Source organism: Calypte anna, chromosome 10 (genome assembly GCF_003957555.1).
Source record: "Calypte anna isolate BGI_N300 chromosome 10, bCalAnn1_v1.p, whole genome shotgun sequence".
Lineage (NCBI taxonomy): Eukaryota > Metazoa > Chordata > Aves > Apodiformes > Trochilidae > Calypte > Calypte anna.
Genome location: NC_044256.1, coordinates 9,903,115 through 9,920,610, shown reverse-complemented (window position 1 = coordinate 9,920,610; position 17,496 = coordinate 9,903,115). Strand labels below are relative to the sequence as shown.

The 17,496-nt window shown below is 35.8% G+C and overlaps 1 protein-coding gene across 1 annotated transcript; it reads left to right on the top strand.

The window, feature by feature from the left end:
- The first annotated feature begins 2,403 nt into the window (after nucleotides 1-2,403).
- On the top strand, nucleotides 2,404-16,848 carry LOC103526937 (aromatase). Its single transcript, XM_008492081.2, has 9 exons — nucleotides 2,404-2,756; nucleotides 4,380-4,530; nucleotides 6,724-6,878; nucleotides 8,652-8,828; nucleotides 9,518-9,632; nucleotides 11,452-11,566; nucleotides 12,041-12,203; nucleotides 13,577-13,818; nucleotides 16,576-16,848. Exons 1-9 carry the CDS (start codon nucleotides 2,612-2,614, stop codon nucleotides 16,846-16,848), a joined length of 1,536 nt encoding a protein of 511 aa, XP_008490303.1. The 5' UTR covers nucleotides 2,404-2,611.
- The last annotated feature ends 648 nt before the right edge of the window (nucleotides 16,849-17,496 follow it).

Here is a 17,496-nt window from a genome sequence, read left to right as displayed (position 1 = left end):
TCAAAATGCTCTTGGCTGAGTTTTTAATAGGAGTGATTTACCCTACTGACAATTCTTTAAAAATACAATGGGTACAAGCAGGATGAGCAGTTCAGCTGAAATACTTTTAAGGTGAATGGTTGTTGCCCTTTGCAATAATAATAAAAAAAAAATTAGAAATGTAAACCCTGAAATTCTAATTGGAACATACTTGATGAAATGAGGTAAAGACTTCTCAATACAAGAAATGTCAGCTGTTTGTTCAAGTGTTTGAGGAGCCACTTTGACTAAAAATAAGACTGCTTCACATGAGTTCAAGAGTATAAAAAGGATTCATATTAAATACAGTGCCTTTTATCCACATGAGGGCATGACTACACATGAGAGCATGATTACAAATCTACCAGCAAGGTACACACTGAAATATTGGTCATAACCCAGCAAGATTTTTTTTTTTACTGAAAAATTATAAAATTATGAAGCTTTGGTAATACAGAACCGAAACACTATTCCATTGCAGTCTCTGTATTTTGAAAAGATAGAAACTGGGCTCCATTTCTCTGTCTATACAAAGATAAGCTTTACCTGTGAATAACTAAGAACTGAACCAGATCAAAACTCAGGGCTGATTCTTAGAAAATGAAATGGGAAGACCCAAGGTTGCAAAGTGCACAGTACAAACATATCAACACTTCGAATTCCAGCAGCTCTTAACCTACAGATATAATATTCATACATACAAACCTGGGTATCGGGTTTATTTCATAACACCCAAATGCATAACCATACATACTTCTCTTCATAGGGAATATGAGACAGAGAAACTACTGTGCAGACACACCAGAATGCCTTATAGATGAAAAAAACCACAACACCAGAGCCAGTCTGTGGCAATGGTGAAGTTCACCCAGATCTAGCCAGAAAACAACAAAAGGTGAAACTAAGTGTAGTTATTTCTTTCTATAATGCTGCAAAGCTCATACAGTGAAAGGGACTAAAACTAATATAGGGTTCACATACACATGCAGGCATAATTTTATTGTGCTAATAGCACACAAGGAAATTTAAAGCCAGCATTTTACTTGTACTGAACAAACATCAGTAGTGTGCAACAGTGCATTAGTGAAAATCACAAATAACATTACACAATAAAGCTGCCTGTGGGTACATAGTCATGTTTTGCAATATTCAAGACATGTATCAGTTGGCCACTCTGACAGGAGGAGTACTGCTAACTATGGGACAAGCTTGTGTGTGTCTAGAAGGCCACCTGGAATAATGGGTCATGGTCATTTTGGATATCAGAAGCCTTGCAGAGTAATTATCCAAAGCACTGGAGCCCTGAATGCACCTGCAAGGTTTTGAGCTACTGCTCAGTGCTTTGCCAGTACTCTATATATTTTCTTGTTCAACCATAAATACCAATTTTCTTATTACCTATAAAGTATCTATCACATTCTTGACTGAGTTTAATGTAATTATAGAATTAATAGCTACCAAAAAATAAACTCCACTTTCTGCAGCAGTGTGAGTTCAAAGAACAAAATAAACAAGAAAGCACTTGCTGAAAATTAAACTGTAACAAAAAGCTTCCTATTATGTAAATATATATTTTAATTCTGAAATTTTGTTGCAGGGAGGAACAAAGCAAATCTGTTCTTCATGATTGTCAGAGCAGAATTTATTGTCTTTTATTGAAAAATTGCTGTGCAGATCAGTATCTTTCTGTGCTCATGTGATTTCTTATTCATAGAATAAGATTTTCCTTCTCAGCTACAATCACTTCTTACATTTTAGGACTTAAAGTCAACAACATGCAAAACTACTTCAAAGGAATCCTTCTGTGCATACCCTGACAGTTCACTTGGTTTTCCTTCCTTGTGCCAAGTGCTGATTACTGCCTGGGTTAAAGTATAGGACCAGACAACCCATAATTCTGTCTGGATTTTATGGTATACATTATATTGTTCAAAGTATTTAGCAGAAGAACCATGAAAAAAAGCAATGCATTGTATTACCCTGAAAAGCTGGCAATAAAAAATAAACAAACAACATAAAGCATTGTTTAAAAAACAAAACCAAAAAGCCCAAAGAAAGAAATAAAATACAAACAAAAACAACTGGAGTACACTCAATCTGCATCACGAAAGACTAATTACTCCTGAAATTCAAGGACTCCAGCACTACAGGCATGCAGGAAGAAAAATGGATAAGTAACAGAGATAGAACTTGAAAGTGAACTCATTCAGTGCTTCCACGTGTGCTGAAAGTTTAATTTCTTGTGTTTTGGTTAGAAATTTGCAAGGAGTCAACTTCACTATTGGTCAGCCAAGTTGGTACCAGAGATAAGAAGCCTTGTCAGCCAAAGTATCCAAAACTATGCTTCAATATCAAGGTCAGAAAAGCAAAAAGAGTGTCTGCTGCATGTCTGTTTCAACTTGTGATGTAGCTTGCCCTGGCAAGCAGTCCGGGCAGTCACTCTCATTATAAAATAAGGCTACCTCAAGAGCTAATTTGCTCATTTTCAAGAGCTATAAAGAGGTTGAGAGGTATCAACTGAAGCTGAGTCTGTCTTTGAAGAACTCTTTCCCTTTTTGCTCTCTCTAAATCAAAGCAGAATCTCTTGGAAAAGATGGTACTGGAAACTCTGAATCCAATGCACTACAACATCACCAGCCTAGTACAAGACACAATGCCAGTAGCCACAGTGCCCTTGCTCATTCTCATGTGCTTTCTGTTTCTAATATGGACTAACGAAGAAACTTCATCGATACCAGGTAAAATAACTTTCACTTTAGTATCACCTAAAAGCTATCAGAGTATTTTGCTTGTTTCTCAAATTTAAGTAAGTAATGCTGAATAAAGACTGTGTATCAACAAAATTTACTAGTCACTCTCAGTAATACAAATGCAGCTTTTTAAAGTAACTGAAAAAAGAAATCAGACTCTATTTAACCTCAGATTTTCCATAACAAACCTGGCTTGGCTATATTAATAGATGACATCTAACTTTTTGCTTTATTATGTATAAGCTAGAAGAATATGATAGCATTTTACGAATTTTGAATGTTCATATTTCATGTGCATTATAAGCTTTTACTTCTTATGTGTTTTGACTTTAAAGCTTTCTCAATTGTCTTGTCTGGAAACAAATTATTGCAGAGGAAGTTGTTCAGGTTTTACGAGATTATCAATTTTTCTCTCCATGTTTGGCACTGAAATTCTCCCAGAACCATCACATGGTTTTCCTTTCAGGGGGCCTCTTCTCTAATATTCTGGGGGTTTATGGTAGATATTACTTCTTCAGCCTGTTTTTCAGCAGATAGAATGCAGTTTCCTATTTATGAACAAGGACAGCTCAGGCATCTCACAAAGGTGTAGGACAGGAATAATTCTAAACAAATGTAGTGGCACCTGAATGAAATTCTGACAAAAGACCGGTGCCAAACATGTTTCCATATGCTAAAACTCTCTTTCAAAGTTAGAGAATAGGGAAAAGCATTCACAAAAGGTTAATTTATATTTAATGCGTGACTGTATCAAAAAGAGGACAGAACTAAATTAATATGTTTAAAGTTTACAAGTACTTAAATAATCTGGGTTCTTGCAATTCCTATTAGTAAATGGTGGACCTGTAAGCAACTTTAGCTAAAAGCAGTGTGCAAAGGGTTTTTCAGTAATTTGTTTTGCTTTATAGAGTTCATGTTTTACAGTCGAGGGGCAAATGAAGCTTTATCTGAAGAAAACTTCCTTTTAAAAGTAATGAAAGGCAAAGTGTCTCCTGTTTCTGCTTTCTCCTTTTTGCTGTAAGAGGGCAAGCTGGTGCTCAGTTACAGAAGGATTTAGTTGGGAACCTGATTGGCTACATGCTTTTTAATCCTTTTTAGCTCTTACTTAAGCACGTGTACAAAAGTTTACTGTTGTAAAGTCTTTTTTACTTTAGATGTTTTCTCACTTTAGTATTAATGACTTTGAGAAATGCCATTGCTTGTATCAAAAGGGTATTGGCTATTGTAGGTGTTACTGTAACTCTTCAACACACAGAAACTCAAAGGATTTGTTAAGAATCAAAAATTAAGAAGTCCCATGCACTGTTTCTAGACCATTTCTCCTTTCTGCTTCCTAACCACTTTCCCCTCCAAGGCAAGCAATTTCAAAGCAGCAAATTAAAGAAGTAATGGAAGTCATTTCTATGTACACTGGTACAGAGTGGTCAGGAGGCTCCAACAAAGCAGGTGCAAAGTCTGAGCCAGACCTTCAGAACAGGAGTGTGTGTGTGTGAGCTGCCCAGTGCAGACCTTGGATGGCAGAATAAAAAGATGTTCAAAATGGTGATGCTCAGAGCTTATTTTTGTCAGTGAGCACAGCTGATACCAACCTTTTCTTATCCTGTTTCTTAGGGCCAGGATACTGCATGGGAATCGGTCCCCTCATCTCACATGGGAGATTTCTTTGGATGGGAGTGGGTAATGCCTGCAACTACTACAATAAGACATATGGAGAATTTGTGAGAGTTTGGATCAGTGGTGAAGAAACATTTATAATTAGCAAGTAAATCCTTATTTTCTATCCTTAATATTATGAAGAGCTGTTAAATATTTTTACAAACTCTTTGCTACTTTTTTTCTAAAGCAGAACCAAAGCTATTACATGGAAAAAATATCCTAATATAAACGTTTGACTTTCTTCTGTTCACAGAAATTTTCTTAGCCTTCTGTTTCATTAAAGGCTCTATTACTAAAGTCTGGATCCTTTCTTCATGGAAAGAAAGATTAAGCACTGTGGCTCAACCCCCCAGAAAACATTTACCATCTCTTTTAATATTCCATTTAATATTCAGATTACATACTACCCTGGAATCTACACTACTGATATGCAGGATTAAGCCAAATTTGTTTTCTATGTTCTGAAGTTTCTCCTTAAGATGGGAGTAATGAGAGCTTGAAAATTATGGCTCCAATTCAGCAAGCTAATTAAGCAAATGCAGCATTCTAGGATTATATGTATTTCCATTCCAATTAATGACATTACTTCTGGACTTCAATTACACATAGTATTAAACATAATGCTAAGCTGTGGTCTACCAGTTGCTTTTTTTCTAATGCTGGATCTTCCAGATGCTTATGAGTTATGCTATGGGAAAAAAAAAGTGTAGTAGAACATGTGTAATTAGTAAAGAATCACAACCTTTTCCTTAGCAGTATCAATCAATCCACACACAGCTTTCATTATATAAAAGCTTCTGAAGGAAAATGTAGTATAGCAGGCTATAAGATTTGCCACGTGAAATGAATCAGCTTTATCTCTAACTGGTTTTACCTCTGTAAACAGAGCTGATCATGACAGAAGTATTTACACTCCCACCATACGTAGATACTGTAAATATCACTTAATGTGCTGTAATGTTTTGATGATCATGTAAAATGCTATGAACTCATTGCTTCCTTTCACTTTCTGCACTACCCATTCATCTGAAAAAATGCTGCATCAGACTTTATAATTAATAAATTGGTTTTCTTTGGGGTTATTTTTTTGCTTAAAAGCACTGACATTATATAAATACAAATTAATTTTAAAACAATAATACAGAACAAAGTCTTCAGTGCACAGTAAGTTTACTGCAAAACTAGACATAACCTGAATTCTGTAAAAGAATGCTATTTCCACCTATGTCATCTGAGTTTTTACCACCAAATCTAACCATGTTCAGATGCTAACACAGAAAGGACTTGATGTCTTTTGGAGGACTTAATTAAGTAGCAAGGAAATCTGCTTATATAAGGTACAGTCTCAAAATCCTTCCTTAAAAAATTACCATGTTTTATTCCACTTAGATCTGTGAAATGGAAGGAAGCAAAGCAAGCCTCCTGCATATTTGCATTTCTGGGAACAGTTGTCATAATTCAAAAGTCCCATTTACTTTGCTTGACTGAAGGAATAAACTAAACCACATAAAAAGTCTGAGATTGGTCCATAACGTATGCTGCATCATAAAGAAAGTGGTGCATTGGTTCATTTCAATCCCCATTGTGCCTGTCTTTCTTTTTGTTAGATTTCACTTGATCAGGTTTGCATCACATTAACATTTCTAAAATTCTAGCTCCCTCTAAAGGAAATTCTATCTTAAAGCAGTAACACTGTTCACAACCTGCTTGCCAGCACATGTAAGTAAACCTTGTCAGCTGTAAAAAGCATTATACACACCACAGATTTCCCTAACATTTCTCTTTATGAATATATATCTCACACATCTTCATCATATAATGCTGCATATCTAAATGCTGCATGTGTATTTATGTCTTCTGCATGGATCTGCCAGGAATTACCAAAGCGTTATAGTCCAGCTTTAATTTACTGCAGGTGATGATGAAATTACCAACTCTCCAGTATTTTACATCTCATCTTTTGAAATAGCTGGCAGTGGTCACTGCCTCAGTCTATGTTCTATATCTACATGTTTCTCTTTATTCACATTAAAATCTTCTGGTAACCATCTGCATTTTAAATGAAAAATCATTTTAAATCTGAACAGAAAACATTATTGTTCTAATACACACTCTGAAAGTATTTATCACCAAGCTTTTTAATTATGTAAAGTGAACAACATTTAATGTCAACTACTTCCAGCTAAACTGGGACTTCAAGTCAGCACTTCAGAGCATCTACAAAATTACAGATAGTCTGTGTACAATGTATGAAAGTATTTTTGTTTTGTGCTTTTTTCCCTCCCCATTTCTTTTCCAGATCCTCAAGTGTGTCCCATGTAATGAAACACTGGCATTATGTTTCTCGATTTGGGAGCAAACTTGGATTACAGTGTATTGGCATGTATGAAAATGGGATCATATTTAATAACAATCCAGCACACTGGAAAGAAATTCGACCCTTTTTTACCAAAGGTATACACCAGTGTACATTATTTAGTGCACAGCACCATGGTAGCACACAATTTTGGTTTTTTTTCTGAAATACTGTTTGTCCTTTGCATGCTTAAATTACAGAAATCACTTTTCTTTACATATTCCATAGAAATATTTTAATGCATATGTTCTTGCATACTTATCCTGCTTGGTATGCAGTTTGAAAAAGTCCTGAAGTGGTCTGGAAGATTCTTAATCTTATCTAATTATAAAAAAAAATAAATTATGCCCACAAGCCATCTTTTAAAATGTTTTCATATTTCAAGTCCAGTGTTTACATTAGCTCACCTGGCACTTCCATAAAGGAAACTATTCCAGCCTCCCCTGAGTTCAAAGATTTTCCTGTCTTGCTGGAAAAAAAACACACCACAACTCAATGTGCTTTAGTTGCAAAGTTAATTTAGAGTAGCTGCAGGGCAGAACTGTTTGTTAATCCCTTTAGTAAGATAGGAATCAATGTAGTAACAGAAAAAAAAAAAAAGAGATAATACCACTACACTGAAATAATGTATGAATGTAGGAAATTATATAAACTCCAGTGTTACTGTTCTCCAGGTCTAACTTTTATTCACTTTCTTTCCACATATTGAAAATATGTGTATATGACAGTATTTGCATAGTGTCAGAATTAGCTCCTTCCAATGATGTTACAGGCTTCTGAACAGAACTGCCACACTCATTCTGAAAGCTCCTCAGGTGATAAATAATGTCAACAGATGAAAGCTTGGTAGTTTATTAAAGTAAAGCAGCACCAAAAAGAAATTAATTATCTGTTGGTTGAAACTTTCTATATTACTTTGTTGATATATTTTTGCTCCTATGTAATACTTGGGCCTTTCCTTCACAATTTTGCTATTAAAAAATATCAGCACCCTTGTAGTAAAGACTGCAGAAAAAAAAAAGTGTTTTTCTAAATACTCTTAGATCTACCAGTTTTCTGTATTCCTAATCCAGACTTCCTCCCCCCTCAGTTCCAAACATAGTGTCCCTCTCAACACATATTTGATAAAATAGCATCCTCGAGGCAATTATCATACAAAAAGGTAAATCAGAGTATTCAAGGCAAGATTCCTAAAGTCAATCAAAAATTATTTGAACTCATTCCAGTTGGAGGCTATCAAAATCCCCCTGCATTGTGTAGCCATGGAACTGACCACTGCTTTTCATTTCCTAAAATGCAATAACTGCATCATGACAGTGCAGTGTTCAGAGGTGTTCAGCCTGAGGCAGGCACAGCAGGATGCCAGGCTGGGCTCCCCTGCGTCCACAGAGACATCAGAGGTCACCAGGAGCTCACTGCAAAGCTGTGTAAGGGCACTCAGGAGCTGTTTTCAGAGATCCCTGTCATCCTCCCCACCAATTCCCAAGCTATCTTCCCTGCTCCATGCCATTGCAAGCAAGTGGGACAGGACCTCCCCACTGCCTGTCACACAAAGGAGGATGTGAGCACCCTCCCCCCCACACAGGTAATACAAATGATGCCAAGATCAGTCCTTAATGTGTCATGAGCTTAGCATAAAATGCATGTCTGATACAAGGAAAGTTTGGGCTTTGAGTTCATTGCCATTTGAACCAAAGCTTACATTTTCCTTTCAAAAGGTGCTATAAATCAGCAAACTTCAGAACAAGTTTACAACAGTCATTTACATGATAGTGGTTTACATTTTATTCCCACCATTATTGTCAGTTGCTAACTAAACATAAGGTGTGGAAGTTACCCCATCTTGTGCTCATTTTGTGCATATATTTCAGCTCTGTCTGGTCCTGGTCTTGTGCGTATGATAGCAATTTGTGTTGAATCAACCATTGATCACCTGGACAGACTGGAGGAAGTCACCACAGAAGCAGGAAACATCAATGCATTGAATCTTATGAGAAGGATTATGCTTGACACATCTAACAAGCTTTTTCTTGGGATCCCTCTGGATGGTACCAACAGTTTTATTTTTATTCTTTATGATGAATCTAATGCTCATGTCCAACAAAAATTTGTGGATGCCACTGAGCAGTTTTGCTTCATAAAATGAAGAATAAACTTTTCCATCTCTATGTAATTAATTGAAATTGATTTGGGAGTTATTTTAGGCATAAAAGAATTCTTTATGCCCCAAACTATACATTAATCTTGTCACACTCATCTTGATAGCACCATATAGAGATTTTTATGCATCGAGTTCATACAATCCCAGTATTATATGCATGTAATAATCTGAAATCTTTCCAATAATTGATTGCCTTGGAAAGTTTACCTGACAATTTATGTGATTTCTTTATTCTCAAAACCATGGGACAGAAATAACACTCTTGTGATGTATAAATTATCCTATTTCAATATGCTGCAAGAGTTCTGCTCTTCTGTGGATCACTATTTGGCTCTGGCTGACACTGCTTTCTCCTTTAAGATAGCTACAAAGAGTTTTTTACAAAGATATGTCCCCTTTCTACAGTCAGCTCTGAATTTTCCTAATGCTATCTACATACTAAAACTATTTGTTAATCAAATTCCCATGAGTGACAGCAGAGAACATGGCCTTATTATTAATTTTTCTGAAGCATTTGTGCTATTTGACTATTAAGGTTTCTATTTTACATTGTTTTTTGTTAACATTTATTTTCAGAACATGCCATTGTTCTTAAGATTCAGAACTACTTTGATGCTTGGCAAGCACTTTTATTAAAGCCCGACATCTTTTTTAAGATTTCTTGGCTGTGCAAGAAATATGAAGAAGCAGTGTAAGTACCCAACCTTTGCTAAGTCATTTGCAGCAGATTCTAACTTCTTAATAAGATCTTCCTTGATATTTTCCTCTGAAAAAGTGGCTGAAGTTCCCTATCTGCAGACCCCAGATAGCAACAGAAATAAGATTTGCCACTGATGCTACAAGTGACCGATCTCGGGGATAATTCAAAGCCCTTCTCTCTTCAGCCCTACTTTTTTACTCACCAAAATATTAGTTAATGCCAGCTCAAATGTGGAAGTAAATTGAAATCACTGGTTCAGTTCAAATCATCAAGTAAAAGCCACAGATACATTTGCTGTCTAGTCAAGGACAGTCAAACATCAGGCTTACAGTTCATCAGAAGAAAACCCATCTACATGGCATTGGCCAAGAAAAGTTAACCCCTGAGCATTTTATTTATCAGCACCCTCAACATCCATTTCTGAATCATCAGCTCATTTTTGAGTAAAAACTCGATAGTCAGCCTGACAATCTGTTTCAAGAGGTTTTTTCCTATAGAGGAAACAAATACATTTTGCCATCTTCCTCTCTATAAAAATACAAATTGGCTCTTCTATTTTTATGATCTCATTTGCTGTTTTCTGCCAAAGAGGACTGGCTATAAAAAGAACTGGTAAACATGGTAAACAGCTTGCTCATTTTGGTTTTGGATTCCATCTAGTGAGAGAAGCTACCACTTAAGCTTGTAATAAATTGTTTTGATAGTGCTATATATAACATAAGGGCTTTAAGGGAAAGATGGGGGTTCCTCTAAAGTAATGGACAACTCTTATGAACCAGACACAAGATTTACCTGCTCTAACATTTGCTTGACAGATTCATTATGGCACTGATTAGTGCTTTATCATCTCATTCTAATAATAGCTAACTGTGGCAGCCTAGTTATTACTAGAAATCCCCTGCAGGAAAATATTGATGTTTCAAAAGTCCCCTTAAGAGAGACTTATTTTTGTGCAGCAGAAATTTATGAATGATACAGACCGTGGGACATAAAGAAATGCAAAGAACCATCCCAGGATAAGCTGACTTTTGCTATTCTTCTGATAAAGTTGGAAAAAATGACCATTTGCTATTTCTAATACATTAAAAAAAGTCACAAATAGTAAGAACTATCAGGTTTGAAGTTTTAAATGCATTTATCACTACAAAGTCAGTCAAATTTTCCATCCCAACAACAACAAACCAAACTCAAAAGCCCAGAGATTTAATTAAAAATTTTTCAAAAGACTTTAAAAAATAATTCAAATCTGTAGCTAACTGAAAATCCAAAATACAATTGTAAAAGCTGTTGGACTTCTCTTTTTTCCACCACTGAAACACAAACCGTTGATGTAGTATTACCGACTATTTAAATATGAAAAATTTAGATGAACTCTGTTTTTCAAGGTAGTATTATTTTTTCTACCATTTACCTACATTTTTCTAATAATTATCTCTCAGATTCTAAGGTCATTTTATTCCCTGATAAAAACCATGATGAAATAGAAACAAACACTTTCTTCAGAAATGTTAATAACCTTTTTAAAATCTATTATTTAATATAATATGAAGACACTTTAATCTTTCCAGCCTACAGAAAATAGTAAGCTTTCAGCCCAATCTAAAAAGCAATTATTTAACAAGCAATAATAAGAAAATAATCTTCCCTTAGTATTATTGTTTTGCAGAGAAACATATAACCACTCTGAAATACTTAATTTCTGTCACTCTTAGATGTTTTCATTGCTATAATCTCTATGGTTCCACTAACATCCTGGTATTCTAAAAGTCTGCAGATATTTATCAGTATGTTGGGTTTTATCTCTTTTCAGCAAGGATCTTAAAGGAGCAATGGAAATCTTAATAGAACAGAAACGACAAAAGCTTTCCACTGTTGAAAAGCTGGATGAACACATGGATTTTGCATCCCAGTTGATTTTTGCACAGGTATCTGCAATATATTCAAAAGACACCTAACTTGGATTTTCCTGACCTTCTCCTTTCACTAACAGGACATAATACTGGCTTGCCAACTTAACTTCATGTATCTGCTTCATGTATATATCCAAAAGTTGTTACATTTATAAATGGATATAAATCAGCTGGTTCTGGGGAGTCCCTAACATACCTAAAATTAATTGCATCCCTAAAAAGCTGTGTTTTCAGGAACAGGTGCTCATCTGAATTTTTGTCTGGCTTAAACAACATCCTTAAACCTCTTGCCTTTATCCCTGAATGTCCTCCAGTCTTTCCCCTACCCCTGTATTTTACCTGCATATACCTTTTGTCCTATCCCATATAGCCTGACAGCTCACAAAAACCAAATCAGTAAGAATATGAGCCAAAGTCTATTTCTATAGAACCTTTGTTGGCATCAGAGGGTAGCAATCAACATTTCCCCCAAATTTCCAATTTTTCCAGAACAGAGGGGACCTGACTGCCGAGAACGTGAACCAGTGTGTGCTGGAGATGATGATTGCTGCTCCTGACACCCTATCTGTGACTCTCTTCTTTATGCTCATACTGATTGCAGAGCACCCCACAGTGGAAGAGGAGATGATGAAAGAAATTGAAACTGTTATGGGTAAGCAGGAGCTGCAAAGTCAGTGATGTGGGAATATGATTTTGCTTCAGCAGGAATCCAATTTTGATTATTCAAAGGCTGAAAATTTTCTTCTAATAGAAGCATCTGCTCTAAAATCTATGAACTGCCACTATGTGCAAGGGATTTTATTCAAGATCAAGTGAAATAAGATGAGCACTTTGTAAGATGAATTCAAAAACAATACACTCTATTCACTCCTCTTCAACATCAGTTTATAGTAGCATTCATCTCATAAGTTCCATTGGAATCCTTTTCCATTACCTTGAAATGGCAGGCATTTCAAGCACATCTAATCACCAGTACTTCCCTTTGTATATATAGAACCTAAGTCTCACTATAAATGCAAAAGGGAAAGATTAGAGATATTTAAAATTATATTCTGCTGTCATCTGGCATCAAACTGGCATCCCTCTTTACAAGTACTGATGACAACCACAATCAAGATATTCCAAATTCATATTATTCCCTTTCTCTAGACTTCATTTGAAACCTGACACTGAACTAACACAGAAACTCATTTCATCCACTCTTATTCAGCATTTACTTCTGGACACTTCAACATTGGAAAGTGAATAACAAGTCCTTTACCCTTTTTCTAAGTTAGTTTTACATCTTATTTTGCTGTCCCATGACACTTCAGTACTTGCTCATCTTCTCCCCTTGTTTTTTTGGGGGTTTTTTTTGTGAGAGTCTTAATATCTAAGGCAGTGGAATTTTTCCTTAAGCAAATGACCAACTGGAGTAACAAAACTGCCTTTTCTCTTGTGAACCAAGTATTGCAGGGGTCAGTCAGTAGTTTTTACCCTACTTGTGGCTTGAAAGTTAAAGTGAGGGTCCCCCTGGCAGTACCCAGTGCTGCTGCTGGAATCCAGTTGGAAATTACTTATGGTCACTGAAACAGTCAGACTACAGTAACACCTGGCGCACATCCAGCCAAATACAATCACCTGGTAAAAATTCAAGGTCCCAAAGTTTTGCCCCATCTGCAGACTATTCCCAGATTCCATTTGCTGCCAGCTTTCAGAAGATTTCTTGTATCTTGTTGCTCTCAGTCATACAAAAGTCAGGGAAGGACTTACTGATTTTTGTCATTAACAAGAAAGGAGAACAATGACTTAAAATGGATTAAGATGATAAAGTGAGAAGATGATGAATTAATAAATTAGGTTTTATGCTGATTAACAATATGCCAGATTTCCCAAATATGTAAAGCTACATAAAACTACTTAGAAGGTGTTAGATCTTTTGTGCCATCTAAGGAATGGACAATCTTAAAAAAATGTTTTCATATTTGTACTACGAAGCTATTAAATTCCTAACCAACTTCTTCACAAGCTGTTTTATTCCTCAAGGTGACAGAGATATACAGAGTGATGACATACCAAACTTAAAAACTGTGGAGAATTTCATTTATGAGAGCATGAGATACCAGCCTGTTGTGGACTTGATCATGCGAAAAGCTTTGCAAGACGATGTTATTGATGGCTACCCTGTGAAAAAGGGGACAAACATCATTCTCAATATTGGACGTATGCATAAGCTTGAATTCTTCCCAAAGCCAAACGAGTTTTCTCTTGAAAATTTTGAGAAAAATGTAAGTTTTCTGTTTTATTGGATGTTATTTATTGACAGTGTATCTTCCTCTTTATTTGGATCAGTAAATTAGTGACCATAAGACAGTCTTCCTTTTTTCAAAGTGCCTAGTAAGCTATATAACCTGCTTATTATTAAAGCTAGCCAGATATTTTCCTATTAAGTCACCTTTTAATTAAAAATTAATTGTAGTATTTAGAATATCTTTTCCAGGCATCCCTATTTTGATTAAAACGTTCTGATGACATTTGTCAAAGTCACACATGGTTCCCATTACATCCCCTGACAGTGGACAAAACACAGAGGCTTTAGAAAGCCAGAGCCATGCAAATGGTACAACACTGAGCTGAGGCTGTGTGAGGGGTTTTTTAAAATTCATAAATAAAACTAAACATCTTTTATAGGCCAAAATGGAAAACCTAAGTTTAAACCAAGTCAATACTGCAAATGTCAAGTAATTCAGTCCCACTCAGTGTAGCATTTCAATTTAATTTATATTCTAATGCCCAAAAGAACTACAATTTTCTTTAGTATGCCTTGCTGAGACATGTATCAAAAGAAATATATGAACTTTTTTCCTATTTGTAATCCCCTACTACTGTAAATTATCCTTCAGATTATTTATTTTCATTTAGACCTCCGTTATTCTGATTACTGATTAAAGAAATAATTTTTCAAACCAGTATTTGTTCACCAACAATTATCTGGAGAGTTAAAACTGTACTGAAAGAAAACGGGTTGCTCCTGTGTCAGGTTTGACCCCTTGCTTTGACTGATAACACAAGCAGATGGAAGCAGAAGATCCTGTGACACAGAGCACAAAATACTGAGCTTTATTTAGCACTCCTGTGAGGAAACTAGGAAGATCTCTGGAATAAATAGCCATGCAGGAGTGGAGGGCATGATCATCTCAGTTCTATCATGGAAATCCAGACTGCAGAATATTACTCTCATAGATACACACATTTTACTGGTATACAAGCTTTCTCTTACACTTTCTAGTGGCTTGCCAAATATTAGGGTTGAATAGGGTCAAAGCTAAAGGATTAATGTTTTCTACATCTACCATACTTCTCATTTTGTCTAATTGAAAAAACTGCAGAACTTTTTTTTCTTTTGAGATTAGCAACTGCAAGTGTCCAAAGATAGTAACTTCATTTAACAAAATAACTAGACGACCCCCTTTGATACACCAAAATTGCTCTACTTGTAAAAGTACAAAGAAATTAAAGATATGAATGTTTAAACCAGAAACATCTCTAAGTTTTACATTTTTCCTACCAGAAGTCTAGGAGTACCATGTATGCCCCTCTCCCTCCCCCCAGATGCTCACTAAGAACCCTGGTTAACATTTCTAAACTGCTGGTTGAGCACCCATAGCAAATCCTGCACACAGTACTAAGAACAACAGTTCAAGAAAAAAGTCATTCTAGAAAATTCAAGAAAGAGATAAAGTATATTGAAATAACTATTCACTGTGAATACATTCCATTTTGCTACCCATTATTTTCAGTCTGGAGTATTATTATCAAAATGGATTTCTTGTTCATTGTACAAGTACAATGCAAAGTACACTTTGCTGCTAAAAATATTTCCCCTTGACCAAATATTTAACCACACATTTTCCATCTGACTTGATGCATTCTGTCTGCCACATAATTATTCTAGCAGGCACAATTTTCACACAGTTTTCTAAGTGAATTGCAATCCACACCATTATTTATGATAAGATGGCATTGTTAGAATCTAAACATTTTCCATTTTTCCAGGCTGTGCATTTGCCAATTGTGCTGCACTGCCAGCTGCTGTACTTACTCTGTTAACACTTGTATTTACCTACAATTTTTCAAAAAGTACAGATCACTTTATTTGAAAAAAATTAAGCAGAAAACAATTTTCCCAGCCTGCAAGTGAGAACACTCTTTTGCAGATAATTAAAGCAAATTTTTCTATTCCATTCTTGTGTTAAATAGGAAGTTAGAACACAGTTAATATTGCACTTTTTTAAAAAAGAAAGCTACACAGATGAAGAAAAAGCATTTCTAGCCAAGACTTGGTTTTTTTGTTCGTAACAAGTACCTTGGTATCTCAATAGCAGTACTATTCATGTTGAGACTGTTTTGGACAACTGATTCATTTTATGTCAGCATAAGCTCCAGAAGCTACCTGGACGTTCATCAAAAGTTCTGGGAATCCTGTGTTTCACATCTCAGTTAATAGGACAGGAGATAATAATTTTATAAGTTTTCTCTCTCTATTATAGATCAAGTAAAATTTTCAACATTACATTCTATGACAAATTAACTTTCAGGATCACTGGCTTCTTAATGACAATTGGAGTACATGATATGGCTTTGTGCTTATCTCTAGACAGGGCATCAGCCTGTATTTCAGGCATTTGAGCTCTATAATGTACATTTTTGAAAAATTTTTCATCAACTGAAGTGAAAGTGAATTCTTCCCTCCATTTCACACCTTGTGTCAAAATTCAGTTCACAGGATGAACTGAAATACATGGGCAGAATTCGATGGCTTAATTCCACATTCCCTGCTATCCTGATCCTATGCCTTCTGTAGGTGTTTATTTCCTCCTGACTTACATGGCAGGGCTGTTCATTGTAAACAAACGAATTGATGCTAAGACATTCTTTCCACAGGTTTTTCAGAATATATTTGCCACCAATTTCCATAATAATTTTGGATATTTTTGTAATGAAAAAATTGTCTTAAAGTTTATATTTCATGCTGCTGTGTGCAGGTTCCTTCACGCTATTTCCAACCGTTTGGATTTGGTCCTCGGGGCTGCGTAGGAAAGTTCATTGCCATGGTAATGATGAAAGCAATTCTGGTGACTCTTCTGAGAAGGTGCAGAGTACAGACAATGAAAGGAAAAGGACTTAACAACATTCAGAAAAACAATGACTTATCCATGCACCCAATAGAAAGGCAGCCTCTGCTGGAGATGGTTTTCTCACCAAGAAGCAACACAAACAAGAATCAGGGTGAACAGAAAGGTCAGCATCAGCATTAAAGTTACAGAGCTCTCTCAGCCACCAAGAAATACCCATCATTCCTAGGTAAAAATATGGAGTAAAACATTTTGTTGCCCCTAAATCACTACTGCTTCAGATGACAACTTGTTCCACCTGCACAGCAGAGCCGGTTTCTGATCACAACATCAATGTAAGAAAGACTAAAACGACCAAAAAAAAAATCCTCCTGCTGTGGGATACCACACTGCATGCAAGATCCCTGGCTTCTTTTTAAAGCCATCCATTTCAGATGAGGTTATGCTTGCTTTTCCAGCAGTGCACGTTCAGAGGTTTGGGGGCAAACAAAAACATGCCCGATGTGTGCTTCATTCCTGGACTGTTTTCTCCCCACCTTCCCAGGGTTAGACCTTGTAGTGTTTAACTGCTGCAAATGCTCTACTCTGATATTCCAACCATGTGAAGGGGTAATATTGAAGTTGATTCTAATACAATGAAACAATTTGAAATATTAGTACTCATAAAAATTATAAACAATGTTTTTATAAGTAGTCATTCAAACCTTTTTCTTTAGTGTTTTGCTGTCAGTCTGCTAAACAGATGCCAAAGACATACAGTGTCAAATAGATTTTACTGATGGTAGTAATTTTCAAAGTACCGGATAACGTGACAGCTGTTCTACGTTTTTA